General features: G+C 39.1%; 1 protein-coding gene across 1 annotated transcript in view; it reads left to right on the top strand.

The window, feature by feature from the left end:
• The first annotated feature begins 15407 nt into the window (after positions 1-15407).
• Positions 15408-27710, top strand: part of SLC15A5 (solute carrier family 15 member 5) — a 34029-nt gene continuing 21726 nt past the window's right edge. The window contains exons 1-4 of the mRNA XM_009648690.1: positions 15408-15777; positions 17567-17789; positions 22987-23156; positions 26930-27150. Coding sequence (XP_009646985.1) covers positions 15408-15777; positions 17567-17789; positions 22987-23156; positions 26930-27150 — 984 coding nt within the window. The remainder of the gene's footprint in view (positions 15778-17566; positions 17790-22986; positions 23157-26929; positions 27151-27710) is intronic.

The following is a 27710-nucleotide window of genomic DNA, read 5'->3' as shown; positions in this document are numbered from 1 at the left end:
TAGCATCAGCAGCCTTACCACTGAGCACAGAAGAATTTCTCAGGATCCAACTCTTGAGCAGAATAAGATCCTTTTATGTCTGCTAACTATCGCAAGTCACAGAGTCACCATGTTACGAAGCCACTCCTGAGAAGTGAATAGAAGTCTGTGCCATTGTAAAAAACTGCTAAATATCTTGTAATACTTGGAGCTGCTTTCTGATTTTGAATAGGCAGTGAAAAATAATTCTTGCCACGGGTTTCCGATAAGGATTACAGCTGGGTAAGGCTTATTTTAATGCCTGATTTTGGAAAAATCAGACTCAAATTAATTGCCTTTTTGCAAGGCAGAGCACTTTGGAGAACATCTACCTGGAAAAATTTTGTGGGTTCAGGACAGAAGTTATTCTCCCAACAAGGCAGACATCAACATAATGCTCAGTACCAGCAACAGAAAGGCTTTAAAGAGTGTGTCCTGCACATCAAGCCCATGATCTGATTGTCACACTCTTGGATATTTTGAAAAAGCTTTTTTTTTTCCCCCTCCCATGTTACATTTGGAATGGCTTTGATTTCATGCTTATATAAGTAGAGTTGTTATTCAGGATCTTAGTCTCTCCTCTGATCATACTTAGGATTCTTCATTTCTATATTTGGTCCTGCTGTTGATTTGCAAGGGGGCCACAAATTCTCTGTCATAAATGACCCATATCTAGTGTGGCAAATAACATTCCCTGCCTATCTGACAGAAACCTGCCAGACTTAATTAGCAACAGACAATGTTTTCAAAAGTGACTAGTTAGAGACATCCTGTGAAAATTGAGACTCTTGAAGTCTATCAGGTTGAGCCTCTGGATACGCATTCACACTTATAAATTCACAAATAAGTTGTTGAAAAACAGTTGGTGCTCTGATAAGATGCATTTTAAACACACTGCTGTATATCATAGCAAATATATTAATGGCTACTTTCATACACGTTCTGAAACCTAACTCTTTCACTTATTCAGTGCCAAAGACATGAAATCCTACCTACTCTTGGTTGATATATTCCATTTTCTTTCGCAGAGAAGGGCAAACTCTGCCAGACCTACGGAGAGCTACCTGCAAAATCCAGAGGTGAAACACACTATGGACTATGAGAAGAAAGGTTTTAAAACTTAATATTCAAGCATAGATCTGCTCAGGATTTTACAAATCCATGAAAGCATGCTTGTGTGACTGCCGAAATCTTTCACTGTGAAAAATGTGTATCATGATTTCCTCACCAAACTGGGAGCAGCAGCCACTTGCACAGCACACTCCAGTGCTATACAGCTGTTTTCATGATGGATCTCTTGCTTCCTGACCTGATTGCAGCTGGTGTCAACTCAACACAACACTGTAAGCTTCTTTGGATGATTAGAAAACATTCCTCTGAAGTATGTGAACAAACATGAGCTGCAAGCACTGTGTTGGGAGATTATCTTACAAATGCAACATCTCTGCAGTGGGACTACATAACTATGCTGTTGTGTCTTCCGTCAGCTGCCTGAATATTAACAGTTAGTTGCAATCATATTAAACATCTCCCTGCCATTTCTTTTTTCATTTTTTTTTTGATTCTTTTTTCCTGGAAGGAGCCAGACCAAGTTATGTGCTCTATCAACCATAAGTAAACGTAAGAACCGATCTGGATTCAGTGTTTATTTTGATGTGGTGAGGTGTGGTAGTCTGGGAGACATAAACTCACTGCAAGTCTTCCATGAAATGTGAGCTTGAAAAGACGGAAATCCACTGGAGCCAACGGTGCCTTCCTAGTCCCTTGAAACACTTGCCAAATAAAGCTAAATATCTAGTTGTATTAAATAATCTGTAGATTCCTCTGAAATCTCAGGTTTTTATGCCCTGGAAGGATTGTTGGATTTGTAGCAATGGCATCTTCAGAAGATTCCCTTTGCACAGAGCATACTCTATCCCCTCCCTGCTCCTAAGCGTGCACCAGACTGCAGACAGCAACTATGGACATTTTTGCTGGTTTTAGTGCTTCTGGCCGTCAGAAGCTGTTGGGGCTCTGGGTACTGGAACATGAAGGAGGAAAACTCCATTTCCCAACTGTCTCAGCTAGCCTCCATCCAGCCTGCAGTGTGGAGAGGGATAAAAAAAAGAAAAATAATTCAACTTCATAGAGCTAGTCAGTATTTCAAAATCGTGTTTGTGGCAGCTTTGGAAGAAGACTGCAACATTTTCATGTTCCCATCGATGGAAACGCCCATGCTGGCATGTTCCAGCTGTTCCAAAGTCCAGCTGTTGGCCTGAGGATCCCAGTCCTGGTAGATGATTAAAGAGATGTAGGCTCTAAAGCTTCTGTCACTCCTGACTTGAAGGCAGCCCAGCTAGCGGGCCACCATGGGAGTGGTGGACAGCAAGGCAGGCAAGTCTTGCACAAGTCTGGCCTGACAAGCATGAATCTGCCAGATTTTTGCTAATCCGGACCCATGTAGAGTAATTGTTCTATTTTTAAAGAACTGGCATATTCCAAGGAAAACAAATTCTCACCAGCTTCTGTTTTTTTACATCTTTCTTTCCCTCTCCATTCCCCTCAAAGAAAAGGCAGCAAAACTGTAAGAAAGGGAGAATGAAGAAAAAGGTAGTGATAACAAAAAGGAGTCTGTGAACAGAATGAAGAGCAATAGTGATACAGAAATCTCAGTCCCTGTGGCTCTTTGCAGAGGAATAATAAGAGTTTGCAGTGATAGAAAAAAGTAAATAAAGGCCAGGTTAAATTGGAGATAAGTAAAAATAGCAGCAGGGAGGAGAAATGTAGAAGATGGGGCAGAAATTATAGCAAAGAAAAAAGGTGGAGACTGGAAGGAAAAGGTGGAAATCAATGTGATTTCCTCAGCTTAACTCTTGGAGTCAGTAGTAGTCTGTAGCCCTACCCCTCCACTTCATCCACTCCACACTTCTCACACTCTGCAAAAAGTAAAGCTGAGTTTTACAGAAACCCTCATTTCATGGCAATTATCTCAAGAGTAAATCCATCTTGTGCATTGCGATTATTAACAAATCTGATTTTTTAATTAAAAACTATTCACAATCCAGGAGAATAAAAAAAAGACTGAACTGATTTGCACAGGTCATCCAGAGTTTAACACTTAGTATTTTTAAAGTACTTGTCTTAAAGCCTTACTGTCTCTCAAGTATGTTTGTGGTGGTGTTTTGGGGAAAGGGGACTGAAGGGAATTGTGTATAGCAGATAGAGAGATACCATGGCAGTAAAAACTTAGTATAATCACAGAATCACAGAATGGCAAGGGTTGGAAGGGACCTCCGGATAGCATCTAGTCCAACCCTCCTGCTAAAGCAGGTTCACTTAGAGCAGGTTGCACAGGACATTGTCCAGGCGGGCTTTGAATATCTCTAGAGAAGGAGACTCCACAACCCGCCTGGGCAGCCTGTTCCAGTGCTCCGTCACCCTCAAAGTAAAGAAGTTTTTCCTCAGATCCTGAAATCTCTTATGTTTCAGTTTGTGCCCATTGCCCCTTGTCCTGTCACTGGGCACCACTGCAAAGAGTCTGGCTCCATCCTGGTGACTTCCACCCTTAAGATATTTGTATGTGTTGATGAGATCCCCTCTCAGTCTTGCAAGATGCCGAGGTACTGGTTCCTTTCACATGCATGCAGACTGATTTCCTGGGCCAATTCCAGACTTTCTTCTATTATAACCCGATGTCTTCCTTCCAAAATTGATGCCTGCTGTTACACATGGAGAGAGGCAAGAATTTTGGTGATGTGGCTCTACCGCTGTTAAACAGTGGAGCCTGTGTGGTCCCCTTGCACACTGCTTGGCACCTAGGCTTCTCCCTCACCATTCCAACTTGGCCAGAGGAACTGGGTGAAGAAATTGGAGTGTCCCTTTGCTTTTCTTCTCCTGGCAGATCTTCTCCTGTGATAACCAAAACCTGGTCTGCATTCCTCCACCTTCATCTCTTCTGCCACAAATATAATTACTTGATGTACATCTCACTAAGAGATTCTGTATCTAAGATCTTCAAAAAGTCTGTCAAGGAGAAAGCAATTGAGAGGAAAGCTGAGAAACTTGAATGTGGTTTTAGGTCAATGTGTGTTATGAATGTGACAAAACTTTACTGATGTACAAACACTTATGTATCTAATTGTAAAATGTGAGCACCTAATACCAAATTTATTTCATTATTATTCCCTCTCTGTCTTTCTTTTTGAGTTTAGCCTTTCTTCCTGTAACAGTATCAATTATTTTTCAATAGTGTCTTGCATCCCACTCTTTCTCATCTCTTTTTCAGTACTACCCTTTTCTCTGCCAAATCATCAAAGATATTTTTGTTCTTTTACCTATTGTGGCAGAGTCTGTAAACACAATCTTACAAAGAGAATTTCTAAGTGTAAGCATTTGTGATGCATTTGCACTAAAAGCTTTGAATTACTACCTTTGATAAAGCTATTTGGTCTGATTATATTGTTTTGGAATCACACATTGAAGTGCACCTCGGAAAAAATGAATTCTTCAAAATGTAGTATATTGCATGTCTCAAAATGGGGGAGGATTATTTTTAAATACTGTGTAATCTGTGTAAGCAATTGTATTTTTATCCTGAAACTCAGACACCAGCAATTAAGAGTGACATTCAGGTCCAGTGTTTAAAGACCAACAACTCCTAATCTTAAAGATGTATCAAATATAAACAAAGTTAATAATAATTATTCTGGTTTTCATTCTATTAAATTGCTTCTGTGCTTTGAAGACTGCACAGACAGATATTGCAGGCGGTTCCTGTATTGAACATGACAAGCATCCTGCATACGCACTGAATAGAGAGTGTAACAGCCATCGAGGGCCGTCGTACATTTTTAAGCAGGAATTGAAAACAATATTTCCACATACAAATTCAGACCTCAGACTGGAATTTAGATGGGAGTAACTATACTTTTGGAAATTCAGCAATGTCTTTAAACTGCTGTAAGTAGTCAGGAAAAAGTGTATTCAAGTCATCAAATAGCAGAGGCCCAGAAGTACAGCCTGCTGTAAAGTTACACGATGTATTGATCTCAGCATCTGGAGCATGGGCAAACCTTCCCTTCCTAAACCTTTGCAGCTGAAGACATGACTACCCTGGGACAGACATCACAGCACCCACCAATTCCATTAGTGGAAAGGATTATGTGAGCCTTCTTTAATCTGTTTCAGTCAAAATCAGTCAGGTTAAACAGTAAGTGAAGTTGAAAAAGTTAATCCACTATGTTTAGGGTGAAGTTAATTATCAGGGTTTGTTTTTTTTTTTACCTGCCATGTTCAATGGCAAGACATCAAGAGGAATTAAGTACAGATGCTGCACACACTTACACGTTAACAAAATATATTTACTTACTCTCACACGTCATCAGTGCATGCCATTGAACCTACTCTGAATCTCATAATGTCCATTGATTTTCAAAAGCACCTTCTTGTCAGAGCTGAGCACTCTCTACTGAGAGTGTCAGTGGGCCTTTAAAATCATGCTTCTGCAATAATGATTCCTAGCCATGTCCTTAAATTTTTAATTATTTTTTTTATAGCAATGTACTATTTTCACTAACTCGGTATCTTCTCTCCCTCTCCTTTTTCTATGTATTGATGGTTTTAAGCCCAGGAACTGAACTGCTTTTAATTAAAAAAAAGCATGCTTTGTTTGAAATGATAGCTAAATCACTTATAACATGTAACAGATACTAATCTGTCTTGTCTTCAGTAATAAATCAGTAGCGTACATGATGCCTTATCATATTAAAAGACAACTCAAGGTGCTTTATTATAAGCTGTAGAGTGGTTTAAAACTGTGTTTTACTCCAGCTAACTAATGAAAGACAGAGATAAAATGAGTGAATCCAAGGTTTCCTTCTCTTTTTGCCTGTGTACAGTGTACTCAATCTCTCCATTGCATCTCTTTGAAGGACGGTGGGAAGAAAGTACTAGATGGATTCAGTGAGAGCATTTTAGTACAGCAGTAGTGAAACTCGTCAGCAATCTGCTGGGTTGTGTTGAAACCTGGAGGCATGGGTGCCAGAAGATTGGTGTCTGAGAACATCCCGTGCCTTTCATAGAATTGTTTAGGTTGGAAAAGACCTTTAAGATCATCAAGTCCAAAATGGACTTCCATGGGCACCAGGCAGCCATAGCTTTTACAGATTGATGTGAAGACTGGAGGTGCTGAGCACATCTGATAAGGCAAACCTTTCTCACATTGAGACTCATATTTGAACCAAGGATTCTGCCTTTTGCTAAGGTTCCTGTGTGCTGGTGGACTAACATGTGCAGGCTGTAAAAAATCCTGGAGGTGGATATGGTGAGAGCTAAGCCTCTGTGCAGCCCCTTTCTCAAACTCTGGGCTCTCAAAGGTACTGGGAAAAGGAACAAGGAAGAGAAGATGGAGAGTTTATGACCCATGCCACTGGCTGACTATTGTGTGCTCTCCCAAGCACTGGCTGCCTTCCTTGGAAATTAAAATGTTTATATGACCTGCTACTGCACACAGACTGTGCTTTCAGAAGCTGTGCATGGAATTGCCCAGAACTATTACTAAAATACTGAGTGTTTGTCATCTGAGTTTGAAAATCGGAATTCAGAAGAGCCGATGGGAACAAAATGCGTACATGTATGTCTGCAGACCAATATACTTCAAGCAGCCATATGATGAGGGTGACTCTTAGTCACGTCTATGGTCTCACTATGCCATACAGGGAGAAGGCAAGCAAAAAGAATGTTGATTATTAGGATGCATATACATCTACATCTAAACACATGGGAGTAACATGATACAGTCCTCATCAGCAAGAGGGAAACTCCTAATGACCTGCCTGTTTCAAATTAGAGATGAACCTCATTCCCAGGGGGCTTAGATCTAGAGTTCTTAGTCAGGCTCATTTTTCTTCACAAAGGTTTCAAAAGACCAGAGAAAATAAAGAGCTCAACCTGGATTGTATTGTCTGTAGTATCCTAAGAATCCTTTGGTTTTTTATTTCCATAATTAAAAGTACAACTGCAGCTACATATTTACCCTTCCTTATGCTGGATTAGATCCTAGCAGTAGCATTTTGTGCTACTTGGAGTTTGCTAATTCGGTGTGCTGGGACATCAGTCAAAGGCCGTTACAATAGTTAAATGCAGGTGACATAGAGGCTCTGACGTAGCTGTGTGCCAGAGAAAAAAAGCAGCAGCATGCAGCTTCTCACTGTAGAAGCATGTGGCTTCTGCATTAAATGTCAAACATAAAAGAACGCTTAATGAAGTGCCTGCGCTTGGGAGATCACATCAGGATCCAAACTTGCCCAGGCCTGTTCAGACTCATGGTTTCAGTTCAGATCCACATCTAGAAGTTATATCCTGAAACCCTTGACAAAACAAAAAAATAAAAAATCTGTGTTTGGATCACACTTGGTACAAAATTTCAACCTGTCTTTACTTTACTGCAAGAATAAGAGCTAATTTTGAAACAGTTCTACTGCACATATCCCCAGATTAGGAGCGTAACTTCAGTTTCACTCACTTTAGGCAAATTGCTGCCATTGGAGGACATTGTACCCAGTACTCCAGACATGCCCTCATCAGTGCCGAGCAGAGTGGAAGGATCACCTCCCCTGAACTGCTGGTAACACTGACACCTTTCATAAAGACTGACAACTCCATTAAAAAACCAGTTTTAATAAGAAAATATTGGCCATTGCAAGGAGAAGCATTTTCAGTTCTGCCAGCTTCTCCCTCGGCCAAGCCACAGTAGGCAGGTACTGTAGACAGGGTCTGTCGTAACTCACACAGTTTTCAGCTTGTGGACATTCAAGTTTGCAGATGAATAAATAAAGTTATCTTACGTTCTTTCTTGTATCAGTCTACAAGGCTAAAATATTTGTGAACAGATGAGGGAAATAAAAAAGGTTTCAAGATAGCTACCTGAAACTTTCTGTTCTCAACTTTCATGCGATCACCTGTTTATGAGAATTTCGTATGGACAGACGATCTGGGTTTCATATGACCATTGACCCATCCCATGAAAATTCCAAATATTATTTTGAGGGCAAAACTGAAAACTTTCAAGTATTTCTTTTCCCTTTGGAAAAGGATGCTCTGCTTGATCTAGCATTCAGCTCTCATTTTCTACCATTCTCCAACATCCAGTGTGCCAAAATGTGCTTTTCTCAGATAGTGTTTTCTCACTCCTGTCTGTTGAGGACTATCTATGCTGTAGACATAACTAACTATTCATTGACACAGAGCCTTGAATCTGCCTCTCCCCAAATTCTGGGAGAGCAGCCTTAATCTCTAGGTTAGAAAGTCAGCTTCCCCACAGCTCGTAAAGCTTTACACGATGTGTTACAGCTCCAGCAGGAGAGATTAAGAGACTATCTGGGCACTGCAGTGGTTGGAAAGCTCTTCAGTGAGGTGGGAGATCTACTGTGAATCCCCTGTTCCGATGAATATTTGCTTCTAAAAGAGATGCTGACATCTTCTCATGGCTTCTCGGAAACCAGTTATGTTGGATCAGGTATGAATTTAGAGCAAAAACTCCGCCATCACATAGTACTCATATATGTGTTTTAGAATACCAACCAGTCTACTAAATGCACTAGAATATAAATGAACTGTCGCTATGAGAAAATAGTTGAAATAATCTTGGATGTACAGATAATATTGTCTCAACTGCGAACCTTGCTTTAGAATCTCATTTCAGTGTGTACCTAAAAATCTATATGTCAAAAGAAAATATCCCGACTGCCATCTACAAACTATAACATGACACAAAAAAGCCATCTTTCTGTATGATAGAGCTACTTCTAATTTTCCCATTAGACCAAACAACATCATAAAGAATATCTGCCAACAACATGATATAAAACCATACCATGCATCATGAAAAATAATTGCAATTCAATTACTCCTGAATTATAAAACCGTCAACTAGGTGCAATAAGACAAGAGCCTTAGAACACATGAAAAACTGCTTAGCATAGATAATTACATATGTTTGAACAAAATCCTCAAAATAAAATGTGTGCAGTTTGAAGGAACAAGGTAATCATGCCAAAATAATTCTCATGCCTAGCAAAGGTTTGAGGGTCAGCAATTTTAAAACTATCTCCCTGAAAAAAAAATTATAAAAGTAAATTAGCAAGCCTTTCTCACTCACAGTGGGCATCCCCAGCAACTGGGCAAGAAACCATTTTTTTTCCCTCTATCATCTTCTTGCTTAGATTCTGCTTTGGCAAAGTGTTTAATGTTGCTGCTCAGAATCACAGAATGGTTGAGGTTGGAAGGCATCTCTGGAATTTGTCTAGTCCACCCCACCTGCTCAAAGGAGAGTCACCTATAGCAGGTTGCTCAGTGCTGTGTCCAGTTGGGTTTTGAATATCTCCAAGGATGGAGACCCCAAAACCTCTCTGGGCAACCCCTTCTGGTTTTTGACAACCCCAGAAGTTTTTACATGTGTTTAACTTGAGTTTCCTGTGTTTCAGTTTGTGTCCATTGCCCCTTCTCCTGTCACTGGGCACCACTGAAAAGAGCCTGGCTCTGTCCTCTTCCCTTCAGGTATTTATATACATTGATAAGATCCCCCCTGAGCCTTCTTTTCTCCAGGAGGAACAGTGCCAGCTCTCTCAGCCTCTCCTTATGTGTGAGGTGCTTCAGTCCCCTCATCAACTTCATGGATTTTCACTGGACTCACTCCAGCATGTCCATGACTTGTACTTTCTTGTACTTACACTTTCTTAGGTACTGTGGAAAAAGCCTTGGAAGTTTTGCTTCCTGACAGTTATGTGCTTTAGCCACACTCCCTGCTTGAATAGGAGAGAGAGAGAAAAAAATTATATGGAGGAAAAAGTAGGATTTGAGGAGAAATGGCTACAGCAGTCTTTTGTTAGACAGGCAGAGAAAAGAAAGCTTTTTGCAGAAGAGGTCCTGTCTGCACTGTACACGGGGACCTCTTGGGCATTCTCGAGAGGGATTTGATTCTTGGCATGTTACCTTTTGGCAGAATGAAGAAGAAAATGGCTTTCCCACATCATTTTTAATTATGACTACACAAGGAAAAATAAACAAATACACCTCTTAAAATACAGCTTTGCCCTAAGTTAAAAGTGTCACCCTGGTCTTGCACTTTCACAGACAAAAGTTGCCATGGCACAAGACAGGCATTACAGATATCCTGCAGCAAGACAGAACTGGGCTAAGGTTCCTGGTTACATCTGGCTAAAGTGTGGAAATTTTTGCAAGAATACTTACCAAAGGGAGAATAAAATTATTCGAACATGATGTGGTACCATAGTCCCACAACTTCCCAGATAATTTCTCATATAATCAGTAATTTTAGTAAATAATAATTCAATAATTGCATAGATGCTATTTTTCAACCTTCAAAGTGTACTTTTATAATGCTTAATAGATCTTTATAAAATATAAACTTATTTTTTTTGAGTAGATTTGCTAATCTAACAGATTTCACAAATAAGCTTTCTCAACCTCTCGATGACTACATTTCAGTTCCTTAATTGACCTTTTACGTTATTTACAGAGCACTCAGGGTTTGTGTGTATTTGTTCTTCTGGTGTGTAGTTGGACAAGATATAAGTCAGCATTTTTACTGATCCTGATGAGGTTCTTCAGAAGCATCAGGTATAGGTTTTGAATGCTGTGAACTCCAAAAGAAGCACCATCATATTCTATCTCAGTTCTGAATCAGGGCTATCTGCACAGCAGCCAGAGTACTCTGACACTGCAGTGACAGGCAGTGCAGAAATCACTGGAATTATCATCTGAGGTAAGATTTTAAAGAGAAGAAGTTCCATTATTCCCCCATGAAATAAGATATAGGATGGAACAAATAAGACATTGTCCAAAGTGACACCTAAAGATAAAAAGATGACAGAAAAAGACAAAAAAATTCAAAATTTTTTTTTTATTTTTTTAATATGAACCTTTGCTTTACCCCTTCTACAATTAAACTCTGTCCTCGTAGCCATTTTGAAGTCCTGTGAAGCACACTCACAAGCGGCAGGTCATCTCCAACCTGTGTAAGAGCATGGCTTCCAGCACTTGTTTTTTATGCCTCAAAAGATTTGTAATGTGCATTTGTTGATTTTTCCCCTACTATAGATGTAACTGCAGGGAAGGAAAAAAAGAGAGAAGGATATACGTCATATCAGAGTGCCTGACCCTCTCTCTGAAGCCACAAATTGCAGGCATGAGCAGAACCTGCAGAAAGCGATGGTTAGCTACCCTTGCTGAAGGACATCCTGCAGGGATCGAACTTGGGCTGGTAACTGCTATTATGTGTTAAATTGAGCATTTTTTGTACGCATAAGAGAAGTAAATTAAAGCGGTAATTCTGTGTTGTGGTTTAACCCCAGCCAGCAACTGAGCACCACCCAGCCACTTGCTCACTCCTCACCACATTCCTCAGTGAGATGGGGGAGATAATCAGAAGAGTAAAAGTGAGAAGAAAACTCATGGGGCTGAGATAAAGACGGTTTAATAGGTAAAGCAAGAGCTGTGCACGCAAGCAAAGCAAAGCAAGGAATTCATCCACTCCTTCCCATGGGCAGGCAGCTGCTCAGCCATCTCCATGAAAGCGGGGCTCCATCACGCATAACGGTGACTTGGGAAGACAAACGCCACCACTCTGAATGTCCCCCCTTTCTTTCTTCTTCCCCCAGCTTATATACCTAGCATGACATCACATGGTATGGAATAGCCCTTTGGTCAGCTGGGGTCAGCCGTCCTGGCTGTGCCCCCTCCCATCTTCTTGTGCACCCCCAACCCACTTGCTGGCAGGGCTGTGTGAGGAGCAGAAAATGCCCTGACTCTGTGTAAGCCCCGCTCAGCGATAACGAAAACATCCCTGTGTTATCAATGCTGTTTCCAGCACAAATCCAGAACATAGCCCCATACAAGTTAGTATGAAAAAAATTAACTCTATCCTAGCCAAAACCAGCACATTCTGAAAAACATGAAGTCTAGTCTTAGCTTGTGCTTTTACCACATCTCTTTTCTGTCACTAGCCTTCTAACTCTTTTAATTAGTCACCTGGGGCTGTAGCAAGACACTTGGTGCCAAAAGCATTCCTCCAAACTTGTCTTTGCAGCATCTTCCTGCTTTTTCCCTTTCTGCCGTCCAGCTTTGAGCTGTGTTTCTTCACTGACTGCTTAACGTACCACCTTGGACCTGTGTTTACACCATCAGGCAGCAAACCCTGGGCACATTTGCCCATGTTTGGCAATTCTCTCCCCCAGATCTTTTGCTCTGCCTTTCTAACATCTTTTAAATTGCAGTCCTCAGACCAGTGGTCCTTGAGCCAACTTCTCAACCCACGCAGTTTAATGGGAATCCTGGTGCTAACTAGAAAGATTTGACCCATGTAATTTTTATTTACGGCATCAAAATTGTTGTGTTGCACTGTCAATCTGTCCATGTCAATTATGCTTCCCCCCCCTAGATATTTAGCAGGAGCACAGCTGCTGCTATGATCAAGGGTAACACCTCTCACATGTTCTTTAAAAGAGTAAAAGGAAAACTGAATTAAATTTACTAAAATATTAGAGAGACTGACCCTTCCAGAGCATAACCAGAGGTCTAGAGCAAATACTGCATTTTAGCCAGTGGAACTGTTGTGCTGGACATTGAAGTTCTGCCTCTTCCATTTCAATAAGCTATCCCTATAATAAAAATACTGACAACTATCACTTGCCAGAAAAAGTTAGCAGAAAATTTCAGTTCAAACCTGTTCTACTTAGTTCATTGCCTAATGCTAATTTATATGTTTCGGTATGGGCAGAAGTAACCTCCTGCCCTGGTTGATAGGCTATCAAACAGCAACTCTTTTATTAATGGCCAGAACTCTAGTGAGCTGACACTATCATGTTAGAGCAAGTATTTTTATAAACCCCTCTCCAAGACTGACTGTCCCATTTTGAGAACTATCCTTTAAAGAAGATTTGTTTAAAAAAATATACAAAGTCCTTTCTGGCAGACAGAGTTACTGCCTTAAGAAGAAGAGCTGGATTTTGAAATAGTGGTTATTTGGTGCAGCTAGTTTCTAGCTGCTTCAGTATATATAAAACTCTACATATATTAATACAAATAACAGTTTTTCAACAGGCATTATGCAGTCCTACTACCTTGTGTATTAGGAATAAGCCAAGTGAATGCCAGGTGTTTCAACTAGAATTCAACTAAACCCATGTCAAGTGCTGCAGAAGTGATTAAAAAAAATCAATAAAGATCATATTGTTATAGGAAGTTGTATATTTTCTTAGCATTGAGGATGTTAACTCATGTACTGATTGGGATCTGTGACTATCACAGCCACCACACCCATATTAGTCACATGCAAAGGCAATTCAAAAGTAACAATGAAAATCACCCACCTCCTCCTTTCTATGGCATTTATAAGGCTCAGTCAATTATTCCTTTTTGCTAGCTTGTAACCTAAAATTAGGGTAAATGAAACCACATGAGGACTAATATACAGCCATCCCAGCTAGTAACCCTACTATCTCCAGCGGTTCCTATGATATGATTTGCTTTGAATTGCTAGCACCCATGAAAACAGGTAAACTTTGCACCTTTTAAGAAAAATAATTTGTAGGAGAAGACACTATTTTTACTCTGAAATGTCTATAGGAGTGAGAGTGTATTTATCCTGATGTTTTCTATATGATTGTAAAATAGGGCCATATTTCCTTAAAAAAAAAAAAAAAAAAAGATCATTTTCTTTGTGAACAGTTAGATAGGAGTAGCTTCGTTCAACAGAAGATGTGTGTGCCTTTTGGTCACTACCAACTCTCCTGTTTTGATTTGGGGTTGGCTTTGATGGAGAAGCTAAGCTGAGTGTCAAATGATTTCTAGTTTGGATTTCTCTGGTTAGTTTGTCCAAATGAAGATCATTTTAGCTATCATAGATCAGAAGACAAATAGTTCTTGGCCTGCTACAAGCCACAGCTGTTTTCATCCCTAACCGGATATCTTTGAAAACAATAAGTTTTTTGGTGTCTGAGTTCTGGCTTTAGGCTCGCACTAGATTAAAAAAAAATGAATTTTTTTAGGGAGCAATCTATTGCTACTTAAGTTTAAGGTTCAGTGCTTCTAGGCTTTGTGTGTGAGTCACAGTTGCTTTAGAAACAAGTCAGGGAAGTAAAACTTGACAGGAACATTCAGAGATTTTTCTTTATTTTTTCTTTGAGGTAATCTTGGAATCTAACTTTATCCATACTGGTTATATATTATTGTGCATCTGTTTGGGGATGTAGGAGTTCTCATATACTAAATAGATCTGAAGAGTCAAAATTTGAGTAGTTATATGGACAGATGGAAACAAGCAGCAGAGCCTATGTCTCAAAAAATGCCATCAGAGGCGTTGAGAGCTCTATTTAGAGAACCAGGCCTGATTTATCACTACCTTGTAACATGTGTATGCATTTGCATTTGTGCAAAATAAATGCAGAATGCTTCTCATTCTTAGTTGGGAGCCTTTTGAACAGGTGCTAGTGATCTTAATGAGCTCTACAAAATGGAGAAGCTGATTTGGGAAATCTGCAAACTTCTCTGCGGATAAGGTAGTAGGAGCATTATAAAGCACTATAAGCCTGGCTCTTCCTAATTTCTTTTCAAGCTGGTGATTGCTTTTGGTTGATATGAGAGAATACATCATCTGTGCCCCTGCCCCTTATGATGCATTGTAGCTATGGTGCAATATCTGGCTAGAGACACAGTTCTGGTTCAGAACACTTTTTTTCCTTTGCTAATATGTTCAATTTACTTTATTTTAAAATTTGCTTTTTTTAACCTAACGGTAGTAGCATTACTTATTTTTATAATTAACTTTATCTGGATTTCAACCAAAAATAACAAGAAATGTAATAATGATTAGATATTGTTAACCTTAAAAAAAACCCCGTTCTCTTTATCTCTACTTGCAGTTTTTCACTTGTTGTCTAATTAAAGTATCAGATTATTTTAACCAAATTATTTTCTTGATCTATTATTTGAATTCTGCTGAAAATAGCTTTCCTGTGTATTTAAACTTTTATCTTTAATATACAGATTGAATTGCACATACTGTATTGGATTCACATAATTTAATAGGTAATATAGTTCTGGGGAAAAAATCTTGTTCACCCCCAAATGGACTAATTAAATAAACAGATTGAGTTCCTGAGTGTTGCTAAATTGAAATGATGATATGGCTCACTTATTTATTTATTTATTTGTGATATTCTTTGGTCCTATATGTAATGTCACAAAAGTGACAGGTGCCCTAAGAAATTTTAGTAGCAAAGTGTGGAATTCAAAGGGAGAGTCTTACCAGTTTGCTAATTACAGTAGAGGAGAACAGAAGTATACCTGTAACTTAAGCTGCCCTGCTCAGTCGTACTCAAAAAAAGATAAGCATGCCCAGTGCTGACAGAAGAGAAATGCAAGAGAAGCAACTTTTGAACCACACGACTGAAAAGGAGCAAAGACTGTTACTTGGGAGAAGCAACCATGCTGGAAACCTGTCTCAACCTGAGAAGAAGCTCCAAGAGGCTATTTGTGTGCTGCTGGTGGAGCTGTGTGAGCGATTCACGTTCTTTGGCATCGTCTGCAACATGATCCTCTTCTGCACTGTCAAACTGGGCTATCGCAACTACCAGGCAGCTATTGTCAATATGTGCTTTGTAGGCACCTCCATGTTGACGCCAGTGCTGGCTGGCTGGCTTGCCGAGTGCCTTGTGGGGAGGATCAAGCTTGTGTGCATCTGCATGTTTCTACACTTCCTAGGTAGGTGACACCCTGGTGACTATTGCATGTTTTAGTAATTCTGTTGCAGAAACGCATTCTTGAGCATTGCATTTGAATTCTAACAATTGTCTCCAACCTTGTGGTCACCTTCTCTAATGGCTAATTACTTCATTTTTCTTCTGCAAAATGCACTGTGGTATTTTTGCCTATGTACTTTTGTGAGGGAGTGCTTTGAACAAGACTAAGGAACATTTGCACATGCATCTTGTGGATAGCTGGTGCACAAACTTGACTCGTCTAAAGTGGCTTAGCTATTCAGAACATGGATGCCCAACTCTTAAAATCTGTCCCTCTAAAAGCACCTAAGGTTGTTGGTGTTTGGGGCAAATGAAAGGCTTCAGTCAGAGCGTAGCTTGAGAGAGAGTTTGGAAACTGTTTCCTGGCTGTTGGTAAGATTTTATTGTATGTAAAGGTATGTGACTGTTGGATTCGGACAATTTTATTTTATTTAAGCACATACCAGTATAAACAAACTTTGCCTTAAGTAACAATAATACCTGTATTAAGAGCCTGCTTTCTGTTAGCACAGTCTGAATCTTCCCCACGTGTTATTCTGGAGATCTTACATAAAAACACTGTTCAAACTAAGTATGACTCTTCTGTAGCAATTGGTGCATCTCAGAGTTGGTGGCTATTCTGTCAACATAAACAAAGCTGATAGAGATACTTTATACTTGGACCAGTTGTTGAGCATAAGCAAGTCTGATTTCTGCAATAGCCAGCCACATTGTTATTTAGACATGCAACAAAGGAAGGAAAAAAAATCAGAGTAATTCCTGAAATGTTCTTTAGCTGATTGCAAACCCCTTGTGCAAGCAGCCAGGAAAAATGATTGCTGTTATGTTCCACTGTTTCTCCCACGGGCTTCTGGTCTGGAATCTCCTTCTGCCACTTGTCCTTTCAATGCATATCTTACAGTAGAAGACTGGTGACCCAAACAGAATTTGATGCATTTAAGTGTTGTTTTAACCAGAACTTATTTTTTTGCGAGGGGGGATATATCATTAAACATTCCTGATACATGAGGGTTTGGTGCACAGCCATAGTCTTAGTCATGGCTATTGTTGGTGTTGTTGACACATCAAAATATTTTGAGTTTAGTCTCCAGTTACAGCTTGGAGAATCTGTAGCTGATTAAATCTGAAAGACTTGCTTTGCAGACTGGAGGTGGTAAGTGCAATTCATGGCAGTGCTTCTCTAGGTAAAATTTCTGAAAATTGTGTCTTGTCCAAGAAGCTGCAGCAGAAAAAAAAAAAGAAAAATTTTTCACAAAAGTGTTGAGAATTTATTTGTTAAATTATTACTCTTATTACAGTTCTGGGGTTTAAAGAAGATACAAAAAAAGGCTACACTCCACCATGGGGTGGGTGTTTTCTTGGTTTTGATTGGAGGTTCATCCATCAGGTGTACATGTTTTAACTGGTGCCCTCTGGCAAGTGGAGAGCTACTGCCCTCTAAGCACAGGCGATGGGGAAGGCCAGTGAGAGGAGCTACGTTTCCAGAGTGAGCTCTTCAGCTGATGGAAGAACCTGGATCCTTACAAGCATTTCAGAGGAGGATTGCTTTCTTGGAGGCCCTTAGTGGTCTTGCCTTATTATATGTAGCGACATCCAGAAAGGTTAAGACTCTTCCTCTTTGTACTCCTCTGTTGTGTATCTATCATTGATCTTTTTTCATCTGTCTTTTCAATATAACTGCTTAAAAAAATGTCTTGTTCATCAGTCTGATTCTAATCCATTTCAAATGACAATTTTCTTTCCAATTCCAGGCACAGCCCTTTTACCTGTTGTGGCATTCCCCTTTGAAGATATTTACATTGACAAACGACATATTCTTCACACGCTAAGCAAAAGGGAGCAGAAAATAATATTCTACTTTGCACTACTCACAGCTAGTCTGGGAATAGGAGGCATAAGAGCTATAGTTTGTCCATTAAGTGCATACAACCTTGAGGACCGTGGACCAAAGGAACTTCTTTCTTTTTTCAACTGGTTGGTAACTTAATGTCAGTTAAATATCTGTTGGGGATGATAGAGCGTGCTGACTTACAAAGCAGATTCTACAGATGGTGGGTTTCATGTTTTTGTTTTTAACTGCAAAACATTTCAATTTTGGAAGAGTTTCCAAGAATTTCTGTGGAAACTTTTCCTAAATTTTTCCTATTGCTGGGACCAGTAGGTGATCATCTTTTTTGTCTTCCTATGTGAATCTTCAGCCAGAGTTAGGACAAACTGATTTACCCAAATGCTCACAGACTTGATAGCCTAGCTGCTGTTAGAATAACATATTCCATTTAGTTTTCTACCTTTAACATGGCTATTCCTTTTGGGAATTTTGCTGTTATTCCCTAACTAACAGTGGCAAAATTCAATTATATGTTAGACTTTACATCAAAGTATTTAGTGAAGACAGGCAGCAGTAGAGTCTGCTCATTTGTTGGAACTAGGGGTTGCTGGTAGCCTCTAATTGCTAAGCTCAGTGGTAGGGATCTGCTGTATTGTTTCAGCCCTGTTGCTGTGAAGTTCTGGCATCAGATAAACCACTTGATGTTTGCGTATCAGTTTGACTATTTTAAAGTTTTCTTAAAAAACTTGAGGAGAAATTGCTCCGAAACCAGTTCTTAAAATTCACAATTTTTTCATATTAACTGTTTGTCTCTCTCAGTGTGTCAGAGAGGTCATTTTTGGTGATACGTTTGCCTTTATTTACCTCTTTTGTAGCACTGTAGAGAGTGCAATGTACATTCACCTGTACCTTCTGGTTAAACTGTGGAGCAAGGATCAAAGAAGTCACAGTGGGAACATCCAGATTCCTGCTTTGAGGCAGCATGAAATAAGTCCTAAACTGCTCCCTTTTCTCTCCTCTCCCTGTATATGCACAGTTATTAAAATCAAAACTGAGCACATTTGCATATTGACAATGCAATGCTGAAGAATCAATTAAGATCTTAGTGAATCAGCTCTCTCTTCCTTTGGGAATGGCTTTCCTGGCTATTCTTTTTTCCTCCAATTATGTTAATATCAAAGAGTTTTGAATTAAATCCAAACTTCAATGAATGAGGCAGCTTTAGCAAAGGTGGATGAGACTGTTTAGTTCCTTAGAGCAGTTTCTGCCTCCTTGACCTGCCCATAGGAGAGAAGACAAAAAAAATCCTTCCTTTTACTCTATTCTGAGTTTTAATCCTTAATTAGCAACATCATTTTGATTAAATAAGACTCTGGGGGATTAAGACTGGAGAGTAATCAGTTGTTCTGAAAGATAGCTTTGGAGAATTTATTGTACTGTGGTCTTAGCCATTCAGAATTGTGTTTAATCAAAGTGACATTTCTCAGTGTTGATTACAAAGGAGACATAATACGAATAAAAAGTTCCTTAGGGGAATCCAAATGGGTCAGTTCTTGGGACTTTGGAAATATCAAGAAAGGCACATATGCAATTAAAAAAAATTTAATAATTTTGCAGTGGCATCCAAGGAGGGGCTGTTTGACTGCAATCTCAAGATTTAAGAAATTCTTAGCATTCTTAATCTTACTAAAGCCTCTCCGAAAACAATCATTTTCTCTTGATAGATGCTTGTCACAGGACTGAATTTTAAAATAATATGAAATGAGATTTTTGCATACTCTTGGTGAGTGAGAGTCTGTGTTCTTAGCCAGGTTCTGTTTAAACAATCAGAATTATTGGGTTAAAGATTGGGTTAAAAGACCCTGTAATTACCTGTTGTCTAATTCAGTCCTTGAAGAAGATTGCTTTGCACATCTAAAGCCTGGTTCTAGCCCCTGGCATGAGCTGAGTGTGACCTACTAAATAAACTGAATATACCAATGCTAAGAGAAGAAGGGACTTGGATTCTGTTGGACTAAGTTTCCCTAAGGACTTCTGCTTTTCTAAGGCTAAGGTTGTGGACTGGTACTACTTTTGCAGCAGAAGTAAATTCTGTCTGTGGGAGCAGAGAATGAGAGCAAAGGGTACAATTCAGATTAGGGATGAGAGTTAACAGTGTTGTGTCTCGTTATACTGATCTGCTGTTTAAAAAAAAAAAAAAAAAAAGTGGGACCAGTAGTATTTCTCTCCTTTCCTTCCTATCTTATATCTCTTCTAAATATTTTTTTCTTTCCATATACTGCAGATCAATTTCTGCTGTTATCCTGGACACACTTGACTGTTAAAAATGTTTTTCTACCCCTTTGTTTTTTTTTTTTCCCCCACCTTTGTCTTTGCAGACAACTCCATAGTGATCCTGAAAAAAAATTACCTCCTCCTACAAAGCTGTAGTACAGAAAAATGCATAGCTTGGATACTGGTTCGTACATGGAATCTCTGGGTCTGAGTTTGGATAAATCAAAACTTAAATTGTGAGAGCTAAGCATGGTTAAAAAATAAAAACAAATAATATTTCAAGTGACAGGAAATCTATGAAGTTTTCAAAATTAATCCAAAGAGTGACAAAAAGTCAATTTTAGAATATTTTCATATATTTTACTTGGTCTCAGATTATTTTCATTCGGCAGGTTCATCTCAATGGTTATATTAAGTGAAAACTTTCTGAATCCTGAATAAACTTAAACAATACTTTTAAAAAAGAAGTCACTGGATGTTACTTCTTTAAATTTATCACAATGAATTTTACATTTATGTAAAAAGTTTTAATAAGATTATTAGGTTTTTATGGGTGTGTCATAATAACATTTAGGCTTGTATCTGGACTGCATTCTTGAAATGAACCTCCCAAGCTGGCATTTGGCTCTCACTGTGGGGAGACCTCAGAGTGCTGAAGCTCCAGGAACGAGCTGTTCCCTGCAAAGTTGGACGTGGTGTCCACTTTGATGTACCCAACTAATTCAGCTGTGCCCTACTGGGATCTCTGAGACACGTTAAGTAATGCAAGTCCAAATATTGCCATATTAGATAGCTGTGGTATATGAGAGCTAGCAAGATGCACTGCTCTTTGTGTAGGTTCTGATCTGCTGCTGTCAGTATGATGTGAGTAAATCCCAAAATTCTGATGTGTGCATTGAGGTTGGTTTATCTTTCTTATTTGGTCCATAGGGATTGCTAAAACACATTGGGGTGTTTTTTCTTCTCATTTCTGCAAGACGACAGGAGCTTTACATTTCAGTTGTACAGTACTTTGTCGTGAAAAACAAATCACTCTCCTGTCCTCGGGAGTTTTCTTTGCAGGTTCCTACTTCCAGTGAAACAGTCACAAAGAATGTCAGGGCTTCAGGTAGCTCAGGAACACTTTTTTTAGAAAGTTTGGAAAACAGCCACTGAAACTTCGAACTTAAACATTGTCAATTAGGAATTGTTTCAAAACTTCTACACAAATTCTAGCTGACCAAGTTGTGTAACTGTATTTTTTCAAAAGCTTTAGTTGAACGGGGGGAACGTGTATGTACAAAATCCCTCCCATGATACCATCGTCATAGAATAACATAACTCCAAAGTGCCTAGAGACTGCTTTCAGTAGAGGGGAAAAGTCCATGATTCTGATGACTATCACCTCCGGAAAATGTAAATTACTTAAAGAAAACAGTAACTGGTTTGGAATTCCAGACTTGTTTTAGTGTGACTTCAGAGAATGCATGAAGCAGGAGAGCTGATTGCTGTGCACCTCCTTGCTGGTTCCAGGACAGCTGGAGAGTTGTGTGGCTCTCGGCAGCACTGAGCTTATAAATGAAACCATTTTGCTATGTTTCCAGCAAAGGTGAAGGAAGCTCCTCTAGCAGTTGCTTATATAATGTAGTCTGTGATATATTGAGGTAGTACTACCCCATTATGGATTCCTCTCCTTGTTTAAAGTAGAGTTGTTGGCTTTAAAGCCAACTTGGAACTTGAAATCTTAGTTAAAGTTAAAATTCTTTAACATTTCAAAGGCTAAGTCTGCAAGCCAGGGTCAAGTCTGAAGCAAAAATTGCTGAATGACTGACGCTGACTCTTCAGATGAAATATCATACTGATCCCTGGCAGTATTTTTGGAAACTGATTCAAAGAAAGCAGGCCCTCCCTGCATCTGATCCCCTTACTCTGAGATGCTGAATATTCATCAAGTCTGCTCTGTAGCCTCAAACCCCTGTTTCGTATGAGAGTTATGTTTAAGGGAAACTTTGGTTAAAGCTCTGCTGAAAGCAAAAAGACAGCAAAAGTGGCCTGAAGAACAGTGTAAGCAGAGCGCCTTAGAATTTAAAAGAGCATAGAGGGGTTATAACTGAAACACTCATAATTATGAATGGTAGAGTAAAAAGCGGTTGGTTGTGTTGCGAGAAGAGGGCTATGCAATAGAAGAACAAGCAGTACATTTTGTTTCACTTATGTTTTACTTTAATAAATAGTTATACAGTTAACTAACTTCTTGAAAAAGCTGAATTTTAGAAGAACTTATGACTTAATGTGTTATGTAGGAGTCAGAATCCAAGGAAAAAAGTGTGGTGACTCCTAACTGTGCAGATAAAATCACATTTGCTAGGATAAAGAAAATAAGTGGTGATCCTTTTGCATCCTATCAGGGAAATGCATTGTTTGGGTATTTTTTTATCTTTTGGGCTTGCTTTTTGCTATCTTTATTATTCCTTAGAGCATATTTATTGTGCTATTGTCAGGGGTTCCAAACTGCAGTAGGCCTATCACTAGTGGCGATTTTCATTCGAATATCTTCTGTGCATAGGAGGGGCTCAGTACTTCCTTGGAAAGAACCTGTACTGCCAAAGGCAGTCTCAGAGCATATTATGTTGGGGAACCTCCTTATCAAGATATTTCCAGAAGCCAACAAAAATTCAAGATGAACCTTGGAACTAATGGAAAACCATCCCTTCTGAGAAATCAAGTTCAAGTATTTCTTAAGCAAGGGATGGTGGCATTAAGACATTTCTCTCTTAAGCTTAAAGTATGTGATTTGATGATATTGCATACACAAAACTTATGTTTTGAGATATTAAATGTGTAAATGGTAAATGTTGGTGTATTTAATTAGTCTGATCCACAAGAATATTTCCAGTACTAGATTGATAATTTGTTCAGCTCTACTGCCTTAATACAGTGACTTTAATCATATACCTCTTGGAGCTGTGTCAATGTATGCTGTCCATGTTACTATACTTACCATACCTTTAATGTAATGTTTTAATCTTCTGTAAAGGCCTTATATTATTCAGCCTCTCTATTGTTCTCTCTCCTGTCTGTGTGTACTAGGTTTTATTGGCTGATTAACTTAAATTCAGCAGTTGTCTTTGTAAGCATTTCTTATATCCAGCAGTCTGTGGCCAGGAACCTTGGTTTTCTTATCCCATTTGTGTCCGTGGTTATGGCTATGATCACAATTCACATGGTGCGTGGTGAAATGATTTACAAACCCAAAACAGGTAAGAGGCAACTATGTCTTGGGAAATATCTTTAGAGATTATTTTCACAGAAGAGATCAACTTGCGTATCTAAATGAGTTCTTCCACAACACTGTCCTCTTTGGTTGGAGATACCTGGGTATCTTATGTACATTTTCTGTCATGTCGAGACATGTGCCAAAGCATTTGCCTGTGCAGGATGAGGTATCATATGCACACTGCTGGTGGACTTCATTTTGCCATGTTTGGTTCAACCTATGCCCAATGAGTTTGGTCAGTTGAAGCAGAGTTTATGCCAAAGCCGTGGCACCAAGCACACTTGTGTTTTCTCCCTTAAGTGTGCTCCATTGCTTCGCCTGAGCTCTCACCTCAGCAGCCAAGAAGTGTGGTTAGTCAGGTAAACAGGAATATACCCAAGTAGCAAAGCTGTTGTATATTGCCTTTTGTTGCTTAATGTTATTTCAACGTGCTTGCTTTTTACACATTTGAAATTAACTAGAAATACTGAATAACTAAAAAGTTCCTGTGCAGACTGTGGAGATATTTTAAAACAGAAGAAGTTCTGTGGCCTCACTAGTTAGTACCTGAGCTCTTCAAAACCCTTTGACAGCAACTGCCCCTCTCCATTGACCAAGCACAGAAATGTCAGTGGAGCCTAGGTGACTTGTATAAGGCTGTAAGTACCCAAACCTTGCTATTCTTTTTCCAATAGAAGCCAGAAACTGAAAGCAAGTTATTTCAGTCTTTTTGCAATAATCTAAGCAAAAATACATTAGCAGTGAGGGAATGAATGCATAAATCAAGTGCCTCAGAATATCACAGTGAGGACATCACTACAGAGCTTTATTCAAAACAAATAGAGCCAAAGAAATGCATCCTCTCCACCATGCCCCCAAAACAACACGATAATAAACAATCGAGGTCTACAAAGACTAGCTTCAAATTAACTAGCTTCTTATGGAGAGAATGGTGGCTGTCTGGCTCGCTGGGGCTCACTACAGGTTTTACGACCTGAGAATGTAAAAAGATTCATTAGTATCCCCCGCTGAGCTAGACTATTTCATATGGACCAAATCTGTAGTTTAGCATCTAACTAGCTTAATTCTATTAAGTGGAATAATGTAAATTTGTAGGTTATGTCTAACTTGGCTATCAACAAAACTAACAATATTTTTTTTGTATCAAATGTTTTTCCTTATGAGTGTTGTTTCATTTATCATATATTTTTCCAAGTCATGCTGCATGCCAATCTCTACACTAATATCTGCAAAGTTTTTATCTCCTGAGTCAAAATAAAGGATAATATATTTTGTACCTTCCAGTGAGATGATGAAATTGGAAATTCTTCAGAAGTGTAATTCAAATCCATAGGTGACCTTAAATGATTTTTATATATGCTGCCTTTTTTTATTTTAAGGTAACTCTTCAAATATGGATCATGCATTCAATTATGTTTAGCTGTCAAGCATGGACTTCATTTGCATTTCTTCCCACTGCTATAATTTTTGAGGACTGGCAGGTGACCAGAGATGAGGAGAAAAAAAATGTGTATCTACCATCTAGGGTGCAATGTAGGCTTTTTATTGTAATTAAGTAGCATAGATATTCATGATTAGATCAAGGTCAAAGTAGCAGAACATTACAGCTGAGGACTGGAGTATAAAGGAGAAGGAAAAATCGCATTCTGAAAGTTGCAATTTAGTATCTATATAGATAGATTTTTTTTTTTTTAAGAAAACATCAGAAATACAAGTATAGAGTACATGATGTTGACCTACACAATGCGTACTGATATAAATATTTATACTTTTAAACATGTTTCTTACTAGCTGATCAGTTTTGTAACCTGAAGAATTCACCACTATGGAGTTCTGTGGGGTTTACTTGTTTTCTTTTAAAGAAAGGGTGAGATACTTATTCTAACTACATCATTGGCAAAATCCTCTTGATATTGATTAGGTCTATGTGTCAATCAAGTTGATTTTTGAACTCCAAGCAGCTTTATCCAGTTTACTAGATCTTGTAATCTGCTGGAATTCCATGCCGAGAAACACAGCTAAATAATATATTTGTCTGTTTTGCCTCATACAAAATAATCTTTCCTAGGTAGTTGACTGAAATTATGTTAAAGATGGCCTCAGCTGATCCATTAGGAAAGGAAGTGAAATGTTAGGATTTGTTGTCTATTTTAGTCTCTTTCTTCAATGAGAGTAAGCAAGAAAAATCTGCCCAACATCTTTCATTCCAAAGGGAAGGAGATGGCGGTGGCCATCTTCAAGACTAGGTCAGATAAATCAAGACACAGCCACGTTGTGGCTTTGTCCGAGCTGCCTGTTAGTCTTGTGATGGGGTGCCCCGTGCATCTCCTCATTTCAACACTGACTGGTTTAAGACCCTGTAGAGCAGGAGTAACACCACTTTGTTGCTTTTAATTCCTTCTTTGGGAATGTCTAACCTCTAGTGTTTGGCAAAGCAAAAGATTATCGCTTCTCTCACCTAAAACATGTAATTACTAGCTTTGCCAATGAGTTGAGCTGATACTGACTTTTCTGCTACTTTTTTTTTTTTAATTTCTGAAACTAACCCTGCTTTGACAAGAGCCCCAAGTCCCATTTGTTTTCTGGTTAGCTTCTTAATCAAGTCTGCGTATTTTTCTTTTGGTCTTCAGATTTGGTCTTGAAGTAGTCTAGATCCTAAACTTATGCATCACTTACAATGAGCGGTAAAAATAGCTGCCTAGTACAGTCATACAGAAGAATAAAAACTGTACCAACTCTCTGTGTTTTCAAGCTTTGATATGCTCTCTAGTTTGGATTTTATTCAACAGTGCCAACAATCTACAGGTTAATGCTAAACAGAGTTTTAAATTTTAGTTATCTAATAAAATTTGCTTTCTTAGTACTCTAGAGAAAGTGCTTCCAGTAGGTGTCAATGAATATTTCTAGAAAATAATTTCTATACCAGAAATGGTAGGGAGACATTTTTCCCTCCTATCTTTTCAGTTCACCATAGTTTTTGGAAAGTATTTATAGATACCTCAGTTATTGTAGCACTTCAACACTCTCGAAAAGCAGAGAAGTGCTGTAACCCCTATTTGCATGGATCGGCAACTTACCAAAGGTAAAAGAATCTGCATTCCCAAGCCCAAAGCTAACAGTTTTATCCTTGTTTTAGTTCCGTTGCCTCTGAGTCTGAGAACCAAGTTAGCAATTCCTGAACCCAGTAACCAGTGGGCAGGTTTTAATATGCCAAATACTAGATTGGAAACTTCTGTCCCACAGAATGCCACCTGGAAGTCCTGAGAGAATATTTCTAGCTTTGAAATGCTTCTCTGAAAATTATCTTATCTCATCAGCCCTCTTTGGAGCTCCTTTTCCTCCTCACCTCACTACTACCTTCCTCTTGCTGGACTTCAGTGGATATGCAATATTTCATTACTGTCTTGAATTAACAACTAACCTCAATCAATAAATAGAAAGAAAATGCAAAGAAAAGTAATACTTTACCTGCTCAACCACATCAACAAATTGTTGTGGTGTGTTAAATAAATGGTAGCAAAAGGCACTTTTCTCCTTGGATATTGGGGTGGATTGCTTTTATAACAATTAGGTTGCGAACCAGGTGGCTTCCAAACAAGAATGCCTTGGAACAAATCCAGACTGTTATTGCCTTCCCCCTCCCCCAAAAAGACGTAAAGGTGAATATATCAGGTTGTATTTTCCCTCCTAAAGTGATTTGTCTTGTTTGTTTTGGCAGCGAGTAAAAAAAATACCCATGTCTCTGATTGCTTGCAGGCAGTTCCCTGCTGATGACTTTTGGGGTAATTGCTAGCGCACTGAAAATGTGCTGCGTGCGGTATCGCTACCTTAGCAGGGGCATGGCAAACTGGCTGGATCATACCAAGGAAAACTATGGTGGTCAATACAGTGAGACTCAGGTGGAAAGCACAAAGTCGCTTGCCAGGCTCTTCCCGTTGTTTGCGTTCCAAATTCTATACAGAACATGTGTTATGCAGGTGGGTACACAGCTCCTAAACAAAAATCTTGAAATATACTGTGACACGTGTTTACTACTATATTTCTTGGTGTAGCGTTTTTCAACTGTTGCTTTACCAGCAGAGCAACCTTCCAGACTACTTTTAATTACCTGAGAATATACCTTGTTATATCCTCTCTTCTTATCAAATAAGTAAAACTAACTTATGACTGGTGAAGGAACTTATGTGACTGCTTGCTGCTTATTTCTCTGAACCCTTACTGGCTGAAACATCTACTGCTAGAGTTCTGTGCTCCTTGCTCTGCTGTCTTTGCAGTTATCAGAAACTCAGGCTCAGCATCCTTTGGGGGGGGGGGGTGTGTGTAAAAAAATCCAGTTTCTTAAATGTTTGCTCACTTTTGGGGAGAGGTAGGAAAATCTTTATTTGCCCTTTTGGTTGCACACTTCTCTTACTGTTTTGGCGGGATTATGTGGGTAGTGTACCTACACTGGGAATGGGTGGTTTTCCATTTGTGGAAAGAAACAGTCTTTTCACAGCCTCTCTATCAGGCTCTTTCCACTTCTGAGCGCGTGTATGTT

The sequence above is a fragment of the Egretta garzetta genome, unplaced genomic scaffold (assembly GCF_000687185.1).
Source record: "Egretta garzetta isolate BGI_Z169 unplaced genomic scaffold, ASM68718v1 scaffold81, whole genome shotgun sequence".
In the NCBI taxonomy this organism is placed as follows: domain Eukaryota; kingdom Metazoa; phylum Chordata; class Aves; order Pelecaniformes; family Ardeidae; genus Egretta; species Egretta garzetta.
This window is presented reverse-complemented; position numbering and strand designations above follow the sequence as displayed.